The 22,098-nt window shown below is 38.1% G+C and overlaps 1 protein-coding gene across 2 annotated transcripts in view; it reads right to left on the minus strand.

Moving 5' to 3' along the window:
• Positions 1 to 22,098, minus strand: part of LOC101606456 (LIM domain containing preferred translocation partner in lipoma) — a 681,167-nt gene that overhangs the window by 345,849 nt on the left and 313,220 nt on the right. For both annotated transcript variants that reach the window (XM_004654280.2, XM_045149850.1), the window contains exon 5: positions 13,009 to 13,121. In XM_004654280.2, coding sequence (XP_004654337.1) covers positions 13,009 to 13,121 — 113 coding nt within the window. The remainder of the gene's footprint in view (positions 1 to 13,008; positions 13,122 to 22,098) is intronic.

Genomic DNA, 22,098 nt, shown 5'->3' on the forward strand with positions numbered 1-22,098 from the left:
ATGTATTTACAATTGGGAACAGCTTGGATTGTAACAGGCATGGCAGAGAAGACAATATTCTAAAGAGCTGCCTCTGCCATTTCCTTTGGCTTCCACAATACTGACACAATGAACCTCTAAAAACGTGGTTTCCCAGAAACCACTTGTTGTGAGAAACAAAAGGCCAATCAGATGGAAACTTGTTTCTCTCTAAGAGGGATTTCATCCCCTCTGGAGAGATTTAACTCAGTGTTAGCCAATTGTCAGACTACCTTACTTTAAGAGACTGGTTCCCAGACAATGATGGACATGACACTACTTTGACCAAGCCAGCTTGGCTATGCATACCTTTGGCTCTCTACTTAAACTCAAATCCTGTGTCAGCACCCTGGAGATAGACTTAGGGATCACTTGATCTCTTTCTCTCTCTTGTGATCCCATTGAATAGATTGCCTTTTTTTTGCTTTCATTTATTAACTTGGCTCTTTTATTGACTTTTCGTGGAAACGTGACCAAGCCTGCTATGTCAGGGCTGCCAGAGCACAGACTCTAATGCTTACTCTGGAAACATGATAGAGAAACAAAATGTAAGATATTTACCTTAAGCAGGTAAAGGTATTGGAGAAACAGGGCTGGAGAAATGGCAATGGCTCAATGGGCAAGAGCTCCTGTACTGAAGCAAGAGAACCTGAGTTCAATTCACATCACCAAGTAAAAAGCCTCGTGTGGCCACATATGCCTGCAGCACCATCCCTGTGGAGTCCAAGGACCAGCAGATCTCTGGGGCTCCTGGCTCAGCAAGCCACCAGGCTCAGTGAGAGTTTCTACCTCAAGGAGATACAGAGGACGAGAAAATGGGGACACTTCATGTTATGAACTTGCCTCAGTATTTATGTGAAGGGGAATGCACATATACTTATAAAACACACACACACACATGCACACATACACATACACACAGACACAGACACACAAATTGTAGGAATAGTGCAAAGCCTAAGAACATGTGACAACACGGGTGTTCAGTAAGATTAGACCTAAAAGGTAAGCTGTGATCACACCATGCATGTGTGCAGATTCTAGACATGCAAGGAGCATGGCCGTTTTCCAAGGTACAGATATCTAAAGTATATAGACAGTCCTGATGAGGAAGGAAAGGGTGGGTGGGGGATAACTGTATCTTGGGACCCAGCATTGATGTGGGAACAAACACATGGTATGAATCACATATATTTTAAGCATTGCTCGGATATTTTACATTAACTCTCCCAACAGGAATTCCTATTTTTATGACTAATGTTACCATTGATAAAATGTGAGTATGGGACCACATCAAAAACATATTGATCATCCTTAAGTCAGAAATGTGCGTTTTCCATAGCATAGCACACAAATATGACTAAAGCATATAGACATTTGGACCTTAGACCAGGATTACAAGTCAATAGACTGTCATGATAAGAGCTCCCTCTCTAGTTAGAAGTTTAAGACAGCCTAAGGATATGGGATGATGTTATCTCAAATTTCACTATTTTTGTCTCAACTTAAAAAAAAAAAAAAAAGTTCTTTTCCCTTCCGCACAATTATGCTCATGCCTCATTTCAGGCTTTTCTGACAAACATTTCCTTGCTTAAAGCCAATTCAGAAGCAATGATAACCAAATGTCTACCATTCTTCCAGCAACAGTTAAATGCTAAGTCTGTACTTTTAAAAAATTAATTCAGCAAAGAAATAATGAATGCCTGAACTGGACATTCTAACTTTCCTTCCTTTCTTCAGCTATTCTGACATAAACTTTATAAGACAGCTATCAGTTTAAGTTAGACTAAGGTTTCTGTACCTGATTTCAAACTTTCTCAGTATCAGTCTTCCCATCTATGGTTAAAAATTCAAGTAAACTCTAGACTCCACTAGATTTAAATGGACAAGAATTAAACATCCTCTGTGACCAATCCATATGCTCTTACTTTCAATTACTGCTTATGAAACAAGGGGATAATCTCACTACCTCAAGAAAGGCACCTTGGAGAATAATCTACTCCACTTCTTGGTAGAAATGGCAAAAATGTTTGCCACCTTGAAGGGGTGCTGTGTGTTTCCATTTACAAGTGTTTATAAAGTCTTCTGAGTGCTCTAATAAATCAACAATATGTTGGCATTATTCTCTGCACCCTGTTGGAGCTTACTTAATACATATTCAATTAGAGAACAATGACAACAACACAGCAACATCCACAAATTAGCATTAATTATAGCATTGCATTATTCTCACCCTACTGACACAATTTTATCTATGTAGAAGCATTCATGTCTAGAAACTGCACGGACCCTCTCCTTAATTAGGGACAATATTTGCTCATAATTATCAACATTTCCTTGAGTAGTATGCGGCACAGCATGCTTGCCTCAGAGTGCCAGTGTTTCAAAGGACCTTCTCACTCAACACACACAACAACCAGAAAGCAAAAACATCTACTCCAAACAAAGTGAGAGTCCTGCAAAATAATCCTGGACTCCCCCCTCTCCTCCTGCCCATAGATGCTTCTGACATGGCTTTAGACTGCAGCTCCCTGTCACCAAGGCCATGGCCACCACTGTACTTGATGTCATGTTTTGCAACTATGGGCTCCTGAGGTTGTCTCCAGCTCTGCCATCATTGACATTTCTGCTCAATTATGTCCCACTCTACTAAATCAATCCTTCTCAGCCACACTAGGTAATCAGAGCCAAGGGCATAAAGCTGTTTGTTGCTCTCTGATAAATTATAGAGCCTCAGATTGCCAAATTTCCTCCCTAAATGCCATCATAACTACTCAAACGTGGTAATATATTGTTTTGAACCAGGGGTGTGGCTATAACAAATTCAAGGTGAATTTTATTATGGAGAAACCCTCATGTAGAAGGAGCAGTTTAGCGAAGGCACGTAATGCTCTGTCTCTCTTGGTCCACCTACTTCTGGGTTCAGCTTTCTCCAGTGGCAACAATCTGGCAGCTGGCCACTGAATGGCAAGGCACATTGCCATTGCTCCACCCATTTTGGCCCTCACCTTGGGGCTACCAGAACACATCTTGTTAACTGGGTTTTGCCGATTCTGGTCTCCTGTGGGAGCCTTTGACATACGTAGCAAAGGGGAAAGAATCTGTGCCTAGTGAGCTTACAGTTTCAAGACAAAAAGAGGAAACTTATGTGATTTCACTATTTTTATGACAAAAACAACTTCCATATGTATTTATCATCCTTTTGAAATGGTACTAAGGAAACGCATGTGAGACTGCCATGAACCGGAGCTGTAATTTCCAAACAGTAGCAAGAACTAAAAATAAGAAGCTTGATTTGCTCAAAATGTATATAACTTCCTCTCCCATTTCCTATGCTCACCGCCCTGAGTGAGGACACAGAAGGAGCACATCCTGGACCCTGAACAAACTTACAACAGTGCAAACTTACACAATCAAAAGGAGGCTGGGAATGGTAAACAGTCTATAGTCTACTTTCTGAGAATCCCTAATACCAAGTCAAAGAATCAATCAATCACAAGCAGTCCAAAAATATCAACCAAGCAGCCATTTTATGCTCTCATAGTAGACGAAGGACAATGAACTAACAGATTTCAGAGTGATTAATACTATCAGCAAACTGGAGGAGAAAGTCCAAAACATGGAAGAGAAATTTAGCAAGGAAATTAAAACACTGAAGAACCACCAAACAGGAATTCTGTACATGAAAAAAAAAACAAATAAAATAATAACAAACAAGTCAATAAAGAAAATTCACAACAGAGAGCATTAATAAAAGTCAAGATCATTCAGAAGATCAAATTTCAGAGCTAGAGGACAAATTCAAGATAATAACACATACACGTATAAAGAAAAAAGTTAAGAACATGAGCAATACTCTAACAAGTATGAGATACATTCAAGTGACAAAAAATGTTAGAAATTGTGGGGTATTAGAAGCTGAGACAACAATGAGAGGAACTGAAAGACTAATGAAATCAGAGCAGAAAACATTACTTCTTAAATCTAGGGGCAGAAGTCTTGCAAACACAAGAGTCATGTAAAACCCCAAATGTACATACCAGAGAAGAACTTCTGCAGAGTGAGAGCTGTTACAAAAATCAAACAAAGACCAAAAGGGGGAAAAGGGAGAAAGGTAGAAAGGGAGGAAAGAAGTGAGAGAGGGAAAGAGGGAGTGAGAAGGCTGTGGGTCTCTGTTTCTTTACTACAAGAATGATTGGCTGGAGGTAGATCAGTCAAACCTGAGACGTAGTAATCACATTATTTAGTTTTTAAAATACATTTAATTTATGTGTGTGTGTATGTATGCATACATATGTGCCATGGCCTCTAACTGCTGCATATGAATGCACTATGCAATTGTCCACTTGGTGCCTGACTTTACATGGGTACTAAGAAATGGAACCCAAGCTAGCATCCTTTGTAAGTACAAATTTTCATCTATTGAGCCATTTCCCTAGCCCAGTGCTAACGGTCTCTACAAGGTCCTTCACACTACTGTGTTTCTCGTCTTAGGAAACACAATCCAGTGGCTAGATATGTGAAGTAATTACGTCAGTCTGCAAAGAGGCTTATATCACGTGGTGGAAAAGCCAAGCAGCACTGTATGACTTGTGTTCAACTGACTCCATAGTGGCCCTTATGATGAAGTAAAAACTGCTGTATAAAATATTTTTATTTAATCTTCAAAACAACATTTTCAGAAACTGTCATTGCTATTCCTATTAAACATGGGAAGCAGTGATAAGAAAAACAAAGCAAGGCTCTCACACACCCCCCCCCTCAAATAAGAAAATAGCCATTTTTAAAAAGCTAAAGGTATATAGCACTCTAGCATCAAAGACCAATAAAAACAGAGCCAGCATCAAAAGCATTACTGTGACTTCTAGGAAGTAGTCTGAAAGAGAAGTACATTTAGGGACAGGAACACAGGAGAGTGATCTGGAGTGAAGGGAGCAAAGAGACGGGCATAGGTGCATGGGGAGATCAAGGAAGCTCGGTAAGGAAAATGAATGTGGAAGAAGAGGTTCTGGGAAGGTGGTAGATAGGAAGCAAAGGACATCAGGCTGGGCACTTGACAAACACTGCAAAGACAGAATCTGTATGACCTTAGTGATTTGGAACTATTGGGCCTAGAAAAACTTCCAAAATCTTAGTAAAAGGGCCTGGTATAAAATGGTGAATTTTGGATAATTTCAGCTATTAGCACATAGCCACAGCTTTCTGTCCCACATCTCAGCAGGCAAATGTACATAAGTCCTTGCTGCACCTTGCTGTAACATTGCATTCAGGAGCAATGCTTTGACCACTGAGAGCAGTTTCTAGTCACAGACAAGGAGAACAAGAGTCAGCTGTCATTCACATGACCAAAATGTCTTCAAGAGGAGTGAAGTTTTATGCGATTATTTTTTTTTCCTACATATTTCATGTTTTCCAATTTTTGAAGGCAGACATTGTTGAATAAGGCATACAAATCCAGGACATATATAGATGAACTTAATACAGTCACTACACAAGATTGAGAGAAGTTAATGGAATCAAAAGTATCTAAAACATTAAATTTCTACGTAAAGTTGAAAGCTGGCACAAAGAAAAGCAAAATACCCCCCAACACACACACACAAATAAATAAATAAATAAATAAAATGAAAGAAATAGTAGGGGAAAAAAATCAGCAAAGCCGAGAGAAGGGAAAGAATCTTATTTCTAGTCTTGTTATGTTGCAGTATTCAAATATATCCTTTTAAGCAACATGAACAAGAACAATGCATACAAAGAAATTAAAAGTATTGTTCATTTAAAGTAAGATATGAAAATGAAATATAAACTAACAGAAACTGTCTAGAAAAATATAGACTTCACTGTGAATACACTTTGCAAGGAATTTAAAACTATTATCTATACAAAAATCTAAAAAAGATACCATGTTTGATGAAAATGAAAAAATAAGTAAAGAGAAAGAAAACATAACAGTAAAAGGAAACTTTGGAAATGAATAGTATAGTAACTGAGAAAAATTCATTACAGTTCCTCAAAAGCAGACTAGAACAGGTTAAAAAATCAGTAAACTCGGGCTGGAGAGATGGCTTAGCGGTTAAGCGCTTGCTTGTGAAGCCTAAGGACCCCAGTTCGAGGCTCGGTTCCCCAGGTCCCACGTTAGCCAGATGCACAAGGGGGCGCACGCGTCTGGAGTTCGTTTGCAGAGGCTGGACGCCCTGGCGCGCCCATTCTCTCTCTCTCCCTCTATCTGTCTTTCTCTCTGTGTCTGTAGCTCTCAAATTAAAAAAAAAAAATCAGTAAACTTGAAGATTAGTCAATAAATAGCAAGTATTTCATGTGATTAACAAAAATATTGAAGAGAATTGGGCACAAAGGGACCTATAGAACATAAGAACACCACAAAACAGAAAAGCATATGCATTCTCTGAGTCCTAGAAAGAAGAGGGGGGAAAATAAAGAAGAGTAAAAAAAGAAAACAAAAGAGGAGGGAAGAAAGAAGAAAAAAGAAGAATGGAGACAATGTTACAGAGAATATCTTAAAAAAAGAAAAAATGTGGCTGGGTGTCGTGGTGCACACCTTTAATCCCAGCACTCGGGAGGCAGAGGTAGGAGGATCACCATGAGTTGGAGGCCACCCTGAGACTACAGAGTGAATTCCAGGTCAGCCTGGGCTAGAGTGAGACCTTACCACAAAAACAAACAAACAAACAACAACAAAAAAAAAAACAATAAGAATTTAAGATGACATTGTGGCAATTTAAAGATTAAGATGCTTTTCTTCCAAATAATGCAAGACAATTTCCCCTTTAGCTAAAACAAACATATATCCAAAAAATAATCTCGTCTCTCAGATTAATCAAGCAGAGAATGGATGACCAGTGAAAAGGAAATTATGGGGTGGGTGTGAAGAGACTTTGTGTTTGACCAGTACAATGCCTGACTCACATAATTCTGAAGACAAAAATGCAAGAAGACAACGAGACCTAATTCCTCATCCATCTCTAACACTAAACAATAACTTCTACTAGATGATAACTGTCAAATCCTTCGCACAATGTTAAGAGGCAAAGGTAGGAGGATCACTGTGAGTTTGAGGCCATCCTGAGACTATATAGTGAATTCCAGGTTGGTCTGGGCCAGAGCAAGACCCTACTTCATATAAACAAAAGAAAGCAAAACACACACACACAAAAAAGAAAGAAAGAAAGAAAGAAGGAAGGAAGGAAGGAAGGAAGGAAGGAAGGAAGGAAGGAAGGAAGGAAGGAAGGAAGGAAGGAAGGAAGGAAGGAAGGAAAGAAAGAAAGAAAGAAAGAAAGAAAGAAAGAAAGAAAGAAAGAAAGAAAGAAAGAAAGAAAGAAAGAAAGAAAGAAAATGTTATGTCTATATTATTTCCTTTGAATACATCATTGCTATTATTATTATTTTGGTCTTTGCAGGTAGGGTCTCACTCTAGTCCAGGCTGGTAAGATGAAAATATGTATAAACTTCTTAAGTAGCAAAAAGCAACAATAAATACATTTCAGCATTACTGAGACTCTTAAAAGGAAAGAAAATGAGATAAAACCTTGTAAGTATTCAAAAACAGCCAAGAATACTTTCATTTAAATGTGAGCAAAGGGCAATTTCTGCAATAAACAAGCACAGAAAATTACTCTCTTTATGGAAATTCAGGGGTGAAAGTAAAACTAGCCTCACTGGTTACCCCACAATAAAGCAGAACTGATCACCACTACTTTCCCAAAAGACTTTGTGTATTGTCTGATTAATCTTTAATCACAGGCAGAATTGGTATATCCCAGATTGTGTATAAAGAGACTGGGTTGATAAGGCTGGGTGTACATGCATATTCCAGAATGAATCCTAGAAATAGCTTACCATTATGAATCTTTTTTGTTAGTTTTATTTGATTTTGAGACAGCATCCTATTAGACAGCCTAAACTGACTGTCCACTAAATTCTTATCCCTAAATCTCCTATGATCTGGGATTACAGGGGTGCATGAAACCCACCTGAAATGATCCTAAAACACTAAGGAGGACAGGTTGGTGAGTGAGAGAATGCTTGCTTGGCATTCATAAGGCCCTGGGCCTAATCCCCAGCACATTAAAAGAAGAAATAAGGGACAAGGAGGACAATAAATACAGCATTCCATGAAAAGGGGTTGAACTTTTAAATCAAACACTAGAATACTTCCTTATTAACAACCCTTGTTTTTTTTTTTTAAAATAAAATATTGCTAGTACAGATTCCTAAAATTTTCCTCTCTTCTCATCTAAATACCCAATCAAAGTCTAAAGCAGAGCAAAAAGCCAATTAGAAAACTTGGACATTCACTCTTAGCAAGTCATACTAACCAGATGCATAAAATGCCAAAGAACCCATGCAGCCTGGGTAAATCCACACTAACATTCTATGCAAAGAGTAGTAGATCTTAACTCAGCCAGCTGCTGCTGCTGGCAGGACCACTAACAGCCTACGAATCCCCCAGGGCTTATTCATCCAAGAGGAGCAAGGGGAATGGCCATAAGGACATGAGCATTTCAATTTTTCTTCTTGTATGTTTTCAGAGCTTAAAATTTCTGTGTATCAATGTCTTATGAGAAGCACATGTACATCAGAGTGTATTAAATTATTCGTAGACAATTTCATATCTCTTTGGCCAATAATACCTACTACAAGCTCCACTCTTAATATCAGAGCCCAGGATCTGTTTTGATATGGAGTGTCCTCCATCATCAGATGAGCAGGCAGCAAAAGCTACCTCTAAGATAATGATTGTTCAAACCAAGACAGGCCAGTCCAGCTGTCAGCTTCTGTGGGATCATTAACTACAGTGGCTGTGAGCCTAAGTTCTTTACGTCTATTAACATATGAAATGGGCAAATAGGGAAATCACTGTCGGCCACTGGCCACTGTGCATACATATTTATACATATTTGATTCAAATTACTTTCACATCATAAAAGTTTACTTAAAAGCATCTGGAGGTAGATATTTAAGACCAATAATTTCAGACATTTTTCATCTCCATTTTTATGCTAATTCTAGGTTTATGATGATGTGGTCTCACTTGTCCTTCGAGACATCACACTCAGCCAAAAGCTCTGTTGCTCAATGCTTTGAGGCACACTGGACACATCCATCTCCCTGCCTACTTGTTCCTGTGACAGTGTATAGCTTTTTTGTTGTTGTTGTTTTCTGCAAATGGGAAAACATCTCTTTTTTGTTTTTTTTAAATTTTTTTTGTTGTTCATTTTTATTTGACAGTGACAGGAAGAGAGAGAGAGAGAGAGAGAGAGAGAGAGAGAGAGAGAGGGAGGAAGAGGCAGACAGAGAGAGAGAATGGGCGTGCCAGGGCTTCCAGCCACTGCAAACGAACTCCAGATGTGTGCGCCCCCTTGTGCAACGGGCTAACGTTTGTCCTGGGGAATCGAGCCTTGAACCAGGGTCCTTGGGCTTCACAGGCAAGCGTTTAACCACTAAGCCTTCTCTCCAGCCCTGGGAAAACATCTTAAAAGGTAAATTTTCTCTTCAATATTAAGAAAGAAATGTTAACATTTAAAATAACAAGTAAAGGGCAAAAAAGGCAATTTTTTGAGATAGATTGACTGGAGTTACACTAGCAAATACAACCATCTAGAATGAGTAGAAAAAGAGAAAACCAGAAGTATTCAAATTATGAATGCAAAAAACTGGACTTGTGGAAAGCAGGCAATAAACAGCAAGCAGTCAAGCCAGACCACAAGAGGGGACAAGTTAAGTTCAACATTGTTCACTGGAGATCATGTTGTTCACTGGAGATCACGTTGTTCACTGAAGATCAGGAAAAAGATCCAGGAAAATTGTTACCAAAATAGAATACATTGAATACTGACTACTTGAACCTATCAGATATGAATAGGTAAGTATACCAGACAACTCAGAATTACTGCCGTTGATTGTCATGCACATGTGTGTCTGTGTGTTTGTGTGTGCATGCAAGCATGCATGCCTGTGGGCACACATGCCTGCTCAGATAGTTCATTTGCAGTGGCAAGAGGCCCAGACTCTCTCTACTGTTCTCTTTCCCAATTGCACACACATTCTCTCTCCCCAACACACACAAATAAATATATATACAACGTAAGTAATATAAAAAGATTGAAGTGAATGGTCTCTAATTTCCTTGCAAATAGGAAATATGATTATATTCTATCCTTTCATAAAGATCCCATACAGTGCTATATATTGCCCATGGGCTGAGTGTTATTAGAAATTTCCAACTGAAGCATCACATCAGAACAATGCTAAATGATAGTTCCAGTGCTTGATGTTCAGGTGATAAGCTGTGTGAGTCCATTTAATGCCTAGTGTATGTGTCTATTGAAGGCATTCACTTTACACTGAATGAAGACAAAGTAAGGTGACTGGCAAAGGATGACTCCTGACATCACAACTTCACAGGCATAAAAGTCAGATGTGACTGGCAAAAAAAATGGAATTCATCTCTTCCTTAAAAAAAAAAATTCCCAAACAAGAATAAATTTTCATATTAAACACATACTTACTTTTGCAAATAATAGTTTATACTATATAACAGAAGTTCAGAGAGTCTACAAAAACTCCAGCAGTACCTGGTCCTTTCTGAGAAAGCAAGGAATCCCCTACTGTGCCTCTGAGAGCCCCAGAGCTTGAGAGAGGACTAAGGTACAGCCAAGTACACAGACATCTGATACAGTGTAAAGGACAAGTGAGGCAGTGTATCAGTCAACTCCTGCACTGGTCAGAAGACCTAAAAAAATCAGTTAGAGAGAGTACAGGTTAATTTCGGGTTCCATCACAGCAGTGAAGGCACGGTGGCAGGATGGATGCTCCGCGAAGCCACACTCTTCTTCATATAGTCCACGACCACAACCCATGGGAAGGTGTCACCCATCTTAATTAACCTGAGATAACCCCTCACAAGTGTATGCACAGGCTAGCCTAATCTAGCTAACTCTCCCCAGTGGTTCTAAGTCCTGTCAAGTGGACAAACAATATAAACTATTGCTGATAGATACTGCAGAAGATAGTTTCTACACATAGCCAATTGGGTCTCAGTTTCCCCACTTCGAAAAGGGAGTAGCAAGTGCTTGAAAGTGTTCTGTGTAGGTATCTGTTGTAAGAATTGGATTAAAGGGTCTCTCAATTCTCTTTCAGTCCTGAATATCTTGTCACATTTAGCAGGCATTCCTCTGGCTCTAATCTGAAAATCTGGCTAGAAGCATAAACAGACTTCTACATAAAAACACACATCTACTAGCTATAATTTGGACTTGGCAATGTAAAGTCTCATCAAAGCTGAGAGGAAAAAAGTGCAAAACTTTCTCTACTCCAGGCTATCTTACAGTGGTGTAAGCATGGCCAGAGCAGAGTCAAGTGACTATTACATCTAACTCACCACTGCTCAAGGAGATGACAGGACCGTTGCTTCTAACTCACCAAGACTATTTCACATGAAGAGCCAATTAAATAACACACTCTTCCTACCAGACTTGTCCTTTTCCATTTGGCAAACACTACTTTATTTTTTATCTTCCTCCCTTCTGTTTTACAGAGAGCATAAGCCAGCATGGCAACAGGCTTTTTGTTTATTTCCTTCCTCTTGAAAAACAAAGCCACGACTTGAGTACAATGATCCGAACAAAGTCCACATAGAGAGAGGCTTTTTGTAATTTTATGAAAGCCTCATGAGCCAGACAAGGATACATGCTTTCACTGTGTCTATTCAACACAGTACTGGAAGTCCCAGCCAGAGTAATTACACATGACAAAGAATTATGAGAGGTCCAACTTGGAAAAAAGAAGTCAAATTTCCCCTGTTTTTAAATAATATGATACACTTATAGAAATCCCTAAGATGCTACAAAAACACTATTAAATAAAATAAATTCAGGAAAGTTAAAAGTCACAAAAGCAACATATAAAAACCATGAAATTCTATATGGCAAAAGCTAAGTATCTGAAACAGAAATTAAAAGACATATTTCTAATAGCTACAGTAACAAAAATACTCGGGAATACATATCAGAAGGATAGACAAGAATGCTAAAATGTAAACTATGTAATATTCATGATGTAATGTTATGCAGACCCAAACAAGTATAAAGAAACCCTACTTGCATGGGTTGGATAATTAGTTCACGTAACTCATGATCAGGACTTTTCTATTGTTATCGTTTCACATATTGCCTACTACAACCTTTTCATTATTGATATTATCTGTTTTACCAATTATCTGCATTATGTTAATAATCTCTGTACAACTATCTCAGCTTAGCAATGTCAAGTACATCTATCTGTGCATTATTTAACTGCAAAAATTAAGGTGCATTTACATTTTTTAAAAAATATATATTTTATTTATTGATTTATTTATTTGTAAGGAAAGAGAGTGGATAGAGAAGGAGATAGGGAGAGAAGGAAAGGGAGAGAGAGAAGGAAAGGGAGAGAGAGAAGGAAAAGGAAGGGTGGGACAAGGGAAAGAGAGAAAGAATGGGTGTGCCAGGTACTCATGCCATTGTAAAAGAACTCCAGATGTATACGCCATTGTGTATGCATCTGGTCCTATGTGGGTACTGGATAACTGAACGCAGGCTGCCAGGTTTTATGAGCAACAACTTTACTCACTAAGCCATGTCTCCAGCCCTTTACGTCCTTTTGTAATTGAGAGAAAATGGGACTCAGTGTGATTTGCTCAAGATCACTCAACTAGAATACACTTCTCAACTAGTTTTTGGATATGTCTTCTGTCATCAAGTCAAACATTCTTTAGAGAGGTAAAAACAAAATGCAACAAGATAGAATTAATAATAATCCAGAAGAAACAAGTTAAGTCAATTTTAAATTGGTGTGCATGAAACAGCATACCAAGTCTCATCCCAAACAAAACACAACAGAATATAAAATCAAACTAAAGATGACTAAATGTAAGAAAAAAAAAAAACAAAATCAACCATGGCTTATAAACTCCAGTTGTACTACAGCTATTACCTGCACTTTAAAACCACTTTCTTCCATGGGTGGTGGAGGAGGGAAGTGTCCAGAACCAGGTGGAAGGGCACCAGGATCATCCAGAGGTGGAGGTGGGGGTGGCAGAAAATCACCTACAGGAAGGAAATGCACACATGAAGTCAACCAGGATGCACTTTACCATACCCTTGGTGGCACTGTACTCTGCTTTAACTGGCTTTATCTTATAATTGTCAGACTAATGGAGGGATTTTCTCTTCCTTAGTTATTCTCACTTTAATAGCCTTAACTTTCACAGGAAAGAAGAACAGGTTTCATACTTAAAGGTGGCATAAAAGTTAGCAGATAGGGTCAGGCACGTCACACAGGAGTAGGAAATAGGCAGAGTGGTAGAGGTAGAGATACCAAGTGTCATTAATGTAAGTTTTGTCAGGCAAGGGAAGAAAATTTTGCACAAAATTAAGGTAATACAAAGTAAAATTTATAAATGCAAACTTGTGGAACTTCACATAAGATATAGCTTGCATTTGGGTGTAGAAACAAGAAAGGCTATATAATAATTGTCTTCAACAGTATATTTTGGGCAGCAAGTCCACTATAGACAGAAAGTCAGGGTAATGTAGGCATATTAGTAAAACCTATCATAGGAATGTAATATAATACTAGCAAATGATAAAAATTAGCACGATAACCATCAAAGAGTGATGAATACCCACCAGAGTCCAACTTTTCTTATGCATTCTGAGTAACATTGGCTACAATAAGACCTACTAAAAATTAATCTAAAATCACATGCAGGAAAAATGAATAGAAATTTTAAAAACATCTTATTTACTAATGTATAATCTAGGCACAAAAGGAGGTTCAAAAAGAAACACAGTATCAGGGATGGGTACATGGCTTAGCAGTTAAGGTGCTTGCCTGCAAAACCAAAGGACCCAGGTTTGATTCCCCAGGACCCATATAAGGGAAGTACACAAGGTGGCACACATGTTTTGAGTTTGCTTGCAGTGATTGGAGGCCCTGGCATACCCACTCTTTCTTTATCTGCATCTTTCTCTGTCTCTCTCAAATAAATATAGTAGATGCTAAAGAGATGGCTTAGTGGTTGAGGTGCTTGTCTGCAAAGCCTAAGAACCCAGATTTGACTCTCCAGAACCCATGTAAGACAGACACACAAGGTGGTACAAGTGCACAAGATGGCACATGTGTCTGGAGTTCGAATGCAGTGGCTCTGGTGTGCCAATTCTCTCATAAAAATAAGATATTAAATAAAAAATACCATTTCTGGCTTACAAGAAAATCTGTTGAAAAAGTACATTCATTCTCTTGCCAGCATAGCCAAGCAACCTAGATTAGACTCCCCAAAACCCATGTAAAGCCAGATGCACAAGATGGCACATGTATCTGTAGTTCATTTGCAGTGGCTAGAACCCCTTGCACACCTACCCCCCCCCCCACTTTCTCTGCTCCATCTTTGTCACTTTGTCTAAATCTCTCTCAAATATTTTTAATGTATATTCATTCCCTAAACACTGAAATAAATATCCAAAACCTATATGGCTATGAGTGAGAATATTTTAAAGTAGTTTTAAAATATATTTTATTAGGAAACAGAAGTTTTAGTAATTTTATATATATCTTCTGCTTTCATAAATGTTTGGTGCTTTGTTTAGACATTCGGCTCTATGTGTGAGTAGCCTCTGCTTACAGTATAGCCAGTCAACCCTTAATTGAGGGGCAGTGGTTTCCTTCATTAAATATGTTGCTTTTGGATACCATCAAAATGTCACAATTTAGAGACTTGGTGGGGGGGTTAAGAATGGAAGAAGTCAAGTGGAAGGATGGCTGTTGTGATAAATCTTTAGATAATTCAACTGGCCTCCATGGTCTTTATTTGTTTTTTAAAAATATATAGATTAGAAGAGTAGTTTAACCACATATGTGATTGTCAATTTCTACAGACACTTTGAAACAGGGATCAGGTGAGACATGCGCCCCTTGGGCTGATTGAAAAGAACATGTTCTTCTAGGGGCAGCCCATAAATAAAAGGCTCAGGAAGAGGTTCCAGGATAAAGTAGCCCTAAAGCCTGCCAGCCTTTGTTCTTCACCGGTGCATGTATCCACCCTGTTGCTGTCATCCTCACTGACATCCAAGCTTCTTTAGCCTCCCAGTGTGGACTGAAGCCAGCAGCTCTCCAGGAACCTTACAGGTCCTCAGCACCAGATTGGAAATACTGAAGCATTCAGCCTCAGGGACTGAACAGCTATTGGGTTCTTAAATTCTTCAGCCTGGGAACAGGCAGTGTTGGACTGCCTAGCATGTACTGTATAAACCAAAGTAACAAACTCCTTTATAATATAAATTTATTCCATCAGTTCTGTTTCTACATAGTGCCTGATTCATACATCCTGCCAATTTCAGACTACCAAGCAATTGAACACAGGGTCTCTAGGATCTCACTAGGTACCAATGTGCTAAAATTTTTATATACTACCTCACAATCTTACAATAACCCTCTCGGAACAATGGTTCTCAAACTTGGGAGTTCTTTATGAACTCTGAAAAGTCTTGTTAAAATGCAGTCTGTTAGGTGGTACTCCCATAGACACTGATTTTGTAAGTTTGCAAATGATTTGCATTTCTAAAATGCTGAAAACTCAGCTTCCTGCTCTTTGCCCTAGAGAGACCCCTAAAATTGTGTCTCCAGTTTGGTCTCCAGCATTGTGGGAGGAATAGAGTACCTGCCTACCTCCTTCGCTGTCTTCTATTCTTTGTGGACATGATCTTACTATGTGGCTTTGAGCTGGAGATCCTCCTACCTCAGCCTCCAAAGTCATGTGGGAGTTTCAATGGTCCAATGGGCCAGTGGATCTCAGTTTTAAAAAAGAAGCATCCAGGGCTGGAAAGATGGCTTATTTGCCTATGAAGCCTGAAGACCCCAGTTCAAGGCTCAGTTCCCCAGGACCCACGTTAGCCAGATGCACAAGGGGGCACATGAATCTGGAGTTCGTTAGCATTGGCTGGAAGCCCTGGCACACCCATTCTCTTTCTCTCTGCCTCTTTCTCTGTCTGTCTGTCACTCTCAAATAAAGAAAAGGAAAGAAAAAAAAAAAAAAAGAAGCATCCAGAAGATCTCCTGAGTTTTTCTTCTGAGTTATTTAGCATCTGGCTGTTGTATCAGAGTGGCAAGATGTTGCCTAGAACATTTTTTTTTTTCTTGTCTCCAAAGCCAACTCCTTAAAGGGATGGCAGCTCACTGCTCCACACTGACTCCTGAGACAAGGGGTCGCTATCAGGTAATAAAAAGCCCACCAGTTCTTAAGCTCATGCACCACCTCAAATGCACAAAGGGGAAGGACAATCACCTAGGCAGTGAGTGACAAGCAAAGCCCTGCCTGCATTGCCATCTGTCCCTGTCCTCAGAATACACAAGTCCCCTGAAAGCTAATATGGAAAACTGCTCACTGTCAAGACAAGGCATGGCTCTTTCCAGTTGCAAGACCACAAATTCCTCATTGTAGCAGAAATAACAATAATAGCTCCGTTAAATGATACAACCTGATTTGTCCATAAGAAGATATGTGACCCTGACTGAAGCTGTCTAAATTATCATGCTAGCTATCCTTATATAGGGGCTTTAACTACATACCCATGACCAAACAGTACAAAACTAACCTTCCATCCATGTTCATTTTGTACCTAAGAAGCAAGTTTCCACTTCCAAAACTACTTAGTTTTATAATAGACAATGTTACCTGACACAAGGCCCTAAACATGTTGAAATTCTTGATGAAAACAAAATGTTTTGAGGTGATAGACATGTTAATTATCCTATCTTGACCTTACACAAACAAATGCATATATGAATGCATGTATGAACATGTCATTATGTTTCTAAACTTGTGTCAATTAAAATGAGTGAATTTAAACATGATTGAATATGGCTTTGATGTTGATATAAGGAACCCTACCCCTGGGCTCCTGTTTGCTCCTAGTACAACTAGAAATAATAACCAAAAATTTGCCCAAAGCTATAAAATGCTCAAACATGCTTATATTTAATTCAGCAATACAAATTTTAATAAATTGTCCAGGTCTGGGCAGATGGATCAGTACATAATGCACTTGCTACACTAACCAAAGCACCCCATTTCACAACATCAGCATCCACATATACAACTAAGCATGGTGGTAGGCATTTGTATTCCTTGCCATTTCTATAACTGAAGAGGTAGGCAAAGACAGGAGACTCCATGAGAAGTTCTGAGGTTAGCTAGCCTGGCAAAAGAGTACTTGTGAAGGACATGAGGCCCTGCCTTGAAGAAGGCAGACAGTGAGGACTGGCATACAACAGTATCATCTACATGTGTTCCATAGCACAATGCACCTGTACATACACACACACACCCCGTAAACATAAATAAAATTACCCTGCAAAAATGTAATAGGAAAGTATAATATGGGATTTTCATTATTATGCAATCATAGTAGCCATACTTACATTTGATTCATCAGTATTTATTGATTAAAAATGTACTGTACTCAATTGCATTTAAATCAGTATGGTCATCAAAATGATGGGTTTCAATGGTATTTGACATCTATTTCTTCATTATGTACCCCTCTAAAATGTCAGGCATAATTTTAGACCCTGAGGTGTAAAAGTTCAAACAAATGAAAGAATAAAGTAAGTGGAAATTATTGCCCCATTGAACCCATTCCATAATAGGTAGAGAAATATGTATAAGAAATAAATAAAACCATACGCAATGTTAAGTGGAAATAAGTCTGGTAAAGAAATATGCAGCAAGCAAGAGGAATGGAATTGTTAGGATGGTGGTAGGATGTGGTACTTTATTTTTAAAGAATGGAGTTGAGAGATGCCTCATCAAGGTGGTAATTGGGCAAAGGCTTCAACCTAGCAAAGGGGTGAGCCATGGAGTGTCTGGGGGCAGTACAAGAAAGACAAGTGAAGTGAAGAGAAGGCAAACTGAATAGAGCTTGTGCTATGGTCCAACTTTTCTACAAGCCTGTATGTTAATAGATGCTGTGTATAGCTTATGGCATGATAAAGAATACTTTGTATTGCCTCTCCATTTGACTTAATTTCTATACAATAAATATGTATTCATGCATTTTTTAAGAATCAGAAGGTACTTTGAATTGAATTGCACAATCTACTCAAACCCAGTGTTTAATTTTAATGCACCACTATATTTACCCAAGCTAAAATTTAATGTGCTGTCATCTTTCTAAATAACTTAGCTTGAATTGCTGGGGATTCTCAAATTAAAAGCTGTAAGACTTATCTTTTAAGTGGATGATGCCTTTCTGATTTTAAATTGGACAGTTTCACTCCATATTTAGCTAATATCAAACTTCTGAGACTTCATAGAGCTCAACAGTCTTCTTGTTGAATTACAGATAAGCACTCTGCAAAAAAGTGAACCACCAGTGTGTGTTATACCTAAGCACGTTATATGTCCCCACCACACAGTGGCTTCCATTGGTTAAAAAAAGCAGATGTGTTTTCCCTGTTGAGAACAAAGAAGGGATGTTCCACAACACAAAGAAAGGAGACTCTGTCTCTGAAAATGGACTCAAACAAAGTAGCACTTTTAAATTCACAAGTGCAATGTCTTACCAAAAAAAAAAAAAAAACTAATTACTATTCCAACAAAAAAACACATCATATATTTTCACTTTCAAATGTGGGCCCTAAAAATAAATATGACAATGTGAAGAACTTGATGGATCCATCAATATTTGATTAAGATATATTCAGCCCCAACACTAAAAAGCAAAATTCTCTGCTTAAAGAAAAATTAAAAATTATACAGGCAGGTTTCACTCAAAGAATGAGTCAATATCTCAGAAAACAAATGAAACAGATCTTAATTTACCACTGAAAAAAGAAGCTGGCAAATAAAACCCAGTGTGTTGACAGAATCTTCCAAAAATATTCCTACTTGATGGACATGGGACATTACCGGTGTGGCCATCGAGAACAGAAATGTACCTTCTCTGCAAAGACAACCATAGAGCCTAGAGGAGTGTGTTTTCTGAATAAAAGCACATTAAATAGGTGTGACTTAATTCCTCTGATCCACATTACATTTGGTTATAAAGTGGGCAATCCTTAGCTATAACACAATGTATTTTTAATTCTATTAGATATTTCAGAGCATAAATGCTGCACCTATTCATCCATCCAAGCATTCCATGAAACTGATGAGAAAAGGCTTCCTTATAAGCTATTAACTTATTTCCATTTACTGAGCAATTCTTGTATGTTCCACATACCGTATGCAGAGATTGGTAGATTGGTAATATACATGGTGTGTGTGTCTAACCACATGTGTTTTTCTAGAATCAAGTTTACTTCTTGCCAATTACAGACACAAGGTCCAGCAATACTCCTACTAGCATTAACATAATGATGGATCATAGGTGTTCACAAATAAGCAGGAAAAATATCCATCATATTTCATTGTTTGTTGCCATTGTTGTGAGGTCTTTCTTATTTGTCTACAAAGTATTTGAAAGAGATTATGTGTTCAAAATATGGTGATGGACTCCTCCTCATCCTAAATTGCAACCTGATAGTTGGGGTACTCTAGTCCCATAAACATTGTAGCCGTCTACACTATACTTGATTTTTCTTCTGTTATTGAAGATCTTAGGATAATTTTAATGGTATTGCTAATCAATAAGACATCCAGAAAGTTCTCCAAAGTCTTAAGGGACGTTGGAGTAAGTTCTCATTACACAAAGTAAAGATGGTGATAGAGCTGGAGAACACACATTTAAAAAAGGAAGAACTCTATGGATACGATCTCAAAATATTAGTGCTTTAGATTTTGAACCAGGGATTGACGCAGGAATTTCCTAGACATTGTTTGAGACCATATAAGTGAGAAGGCTCCAATCTATAATTCTTAAATCAAACTCTTGGCAGATTCTGACCACTATAAACAAAAAGAAAAGGCTGAAATTATAGATGTTGAGGGAAACATACCTATAGGAACTATGATTTTTGATAAAATCATACACCAGAAAAGATTACCAGAGCAACTAATGAAATCTGAATATGGTCTATATATTAGCAATTGAAGTATATTTGTTAATTACTTGATTTTGGTAAATACTCTGTATTACACAAGGTTTCTGTATTTGGGAAAATTACATAAAGTCTAAGTGAGTCTTTTATACCATATTTTCAAATTTTTCTAAAAGCTTGATATTTTTTCACAGTAAAGACTCAAAATTCAATCCCTATATTTTATAGAAAAAGTGTTATTCAATTAGTCTAATTTTGTTTTTTTATTTTTACATAGAAAGAAAGTTTTCTACCAGTTTGGTAAATAGCCAAACAATGTAGGATATTATTCACCAAGATACCAACTATAACCCAAAATATCTTGTCAATAATTGAACTTTCATGTAGCATACTACATGGTAGAGTTAAACCAAGACCGCTTAGGAATTAGCAGAAACCTGCCCTATTCCTATAACTTCAGAAGAATAAAAAGTTCTTTTTATTTAACTTTTTAATTTTTTTAGTAGAGTTGTAATACCTGAACAGGAATATGGATAAGATCTTCAACAAAATGCAGCCTGAGTAGGCTAATCATCAAACTCTATAATCAGAAGCAAAAAAATATTCCACTAACTTCCATTTTCTCAGGCTGGGGCCAGTGCATAAGAATGGCAACATGAAGCCAGAGGACCTTCTGTACTTTCTCCAGTGCTCAGCTTTTATGCACCTCAAATTCTCTTCACTGAGAAATTCTTGTTACTATTTATATAAAATGATGCCAACCATTACTCACTCTCCTTCAACCCTGCCATTTATTTCATCAAGTCTGAAGCTTAGCAAATGCATAAATGCTTTAAAAATAATCAAATAGAGACACTCTCTTCATTTCAAGGTGGTTGTTTTTTGGCATGTATTTTCCCCCCACAGGAATACTGGAGCTGACAGGTACTTGCTCTAAAAATTTACTTCACCACCTGCTAGCTGAAATATTGCTTTCATGGATTTATATTGTATTAAAAGGTCACTGGCTGTTTAAGTCTTAAACAGTTTTAATCATTCTAAAAGTCTCTTAACAGTAAGGAAAGGAAGCTCAGAACAAACAGCAGCAGGGACTCTAATTAAAAGGGCCAATTCATCTAATTTTATTTGGGGTTAATTATTCAGGATTCACTCTTTGATGTGTAAGGAATAGCAATTAGTAATTTTAGTGATTTGAGAATCATTGGAGGTGTAATCAGTTAAAATGAGTGAGTGTTTACAGCACAAGATGGTGAATTAGTCTCTCTCAGCTGGAGAACAGGAACATTAGGCTCCAAGAGATGAAGGCTAAGGATTTCAAACCCTGGTAATAATAGTCACTTCAGAATAAAATACATGTCAACAGCCCCCTGCCCTCTGTGTACTCACTCTCAGCCAAGGCAAGGTACAAATGCTTCCTGCAACCTAGTTTAGCTCTTAATTTTTACCACTGTCCTTAACCACATCACTCTATTTGGCTCTTGCCACCATGGTTACCAGAAATCCGATACATTTAAAAAGCAATTCTAAACGAATATGCCATTTGCAAGCAACATAAGACCCGGAGTCAATGTGGAACTCACCGATTCTGTTCTATATCCCTACTGGTGGGCTGTGCTAAGCAGCACCAACGGAACCTACAGCCCGGCCCTCAGGACTGAATCTAAATTTGCTAGCCCACAGACCTGATGAGCTCCTCAAGTACACTCTAGGTTTCTGTTTAGTTCATCACAATTCCCCTCCATCAATAGGGCTGACAACCCTTTTCCTTTATGTCCCAGCAATCTGTTCTGAATGAAAGTCAAATTAAATAAGACCAAATTTTCCAACTCATTTCTACTGCCAAAATACATTGTTACCCCATACATTAGACCAATGAAATTTTCTGTCTCTAAATGTTCTCCATTCTTCTTAACCTAGTACTTTGCAAAGTACCATGTACACTGCTGCCAAATTGAAAACTTCCATTGACACTCCACCCCTCAAGCAAAGCTAAAACAGTCTTGGAAAAAAAAAAAAAAAAAGACCAAGTTGGAGGACTCTATTTCC

Source organism: Jaculus jaculus, chromosome 5 (assembly GCF_020740685.1).
Source record: "Jaculus jaculus isolate mJacJac1 chromosome 5, mJacJac1.mat.Y.cur, whole genome shotgun sequence".
NCBI lineage: Eukaryota > Metazoa > Chordata > Mammalia > Rodentia > Dipodidae > Jaculus > Jaculus jaculus.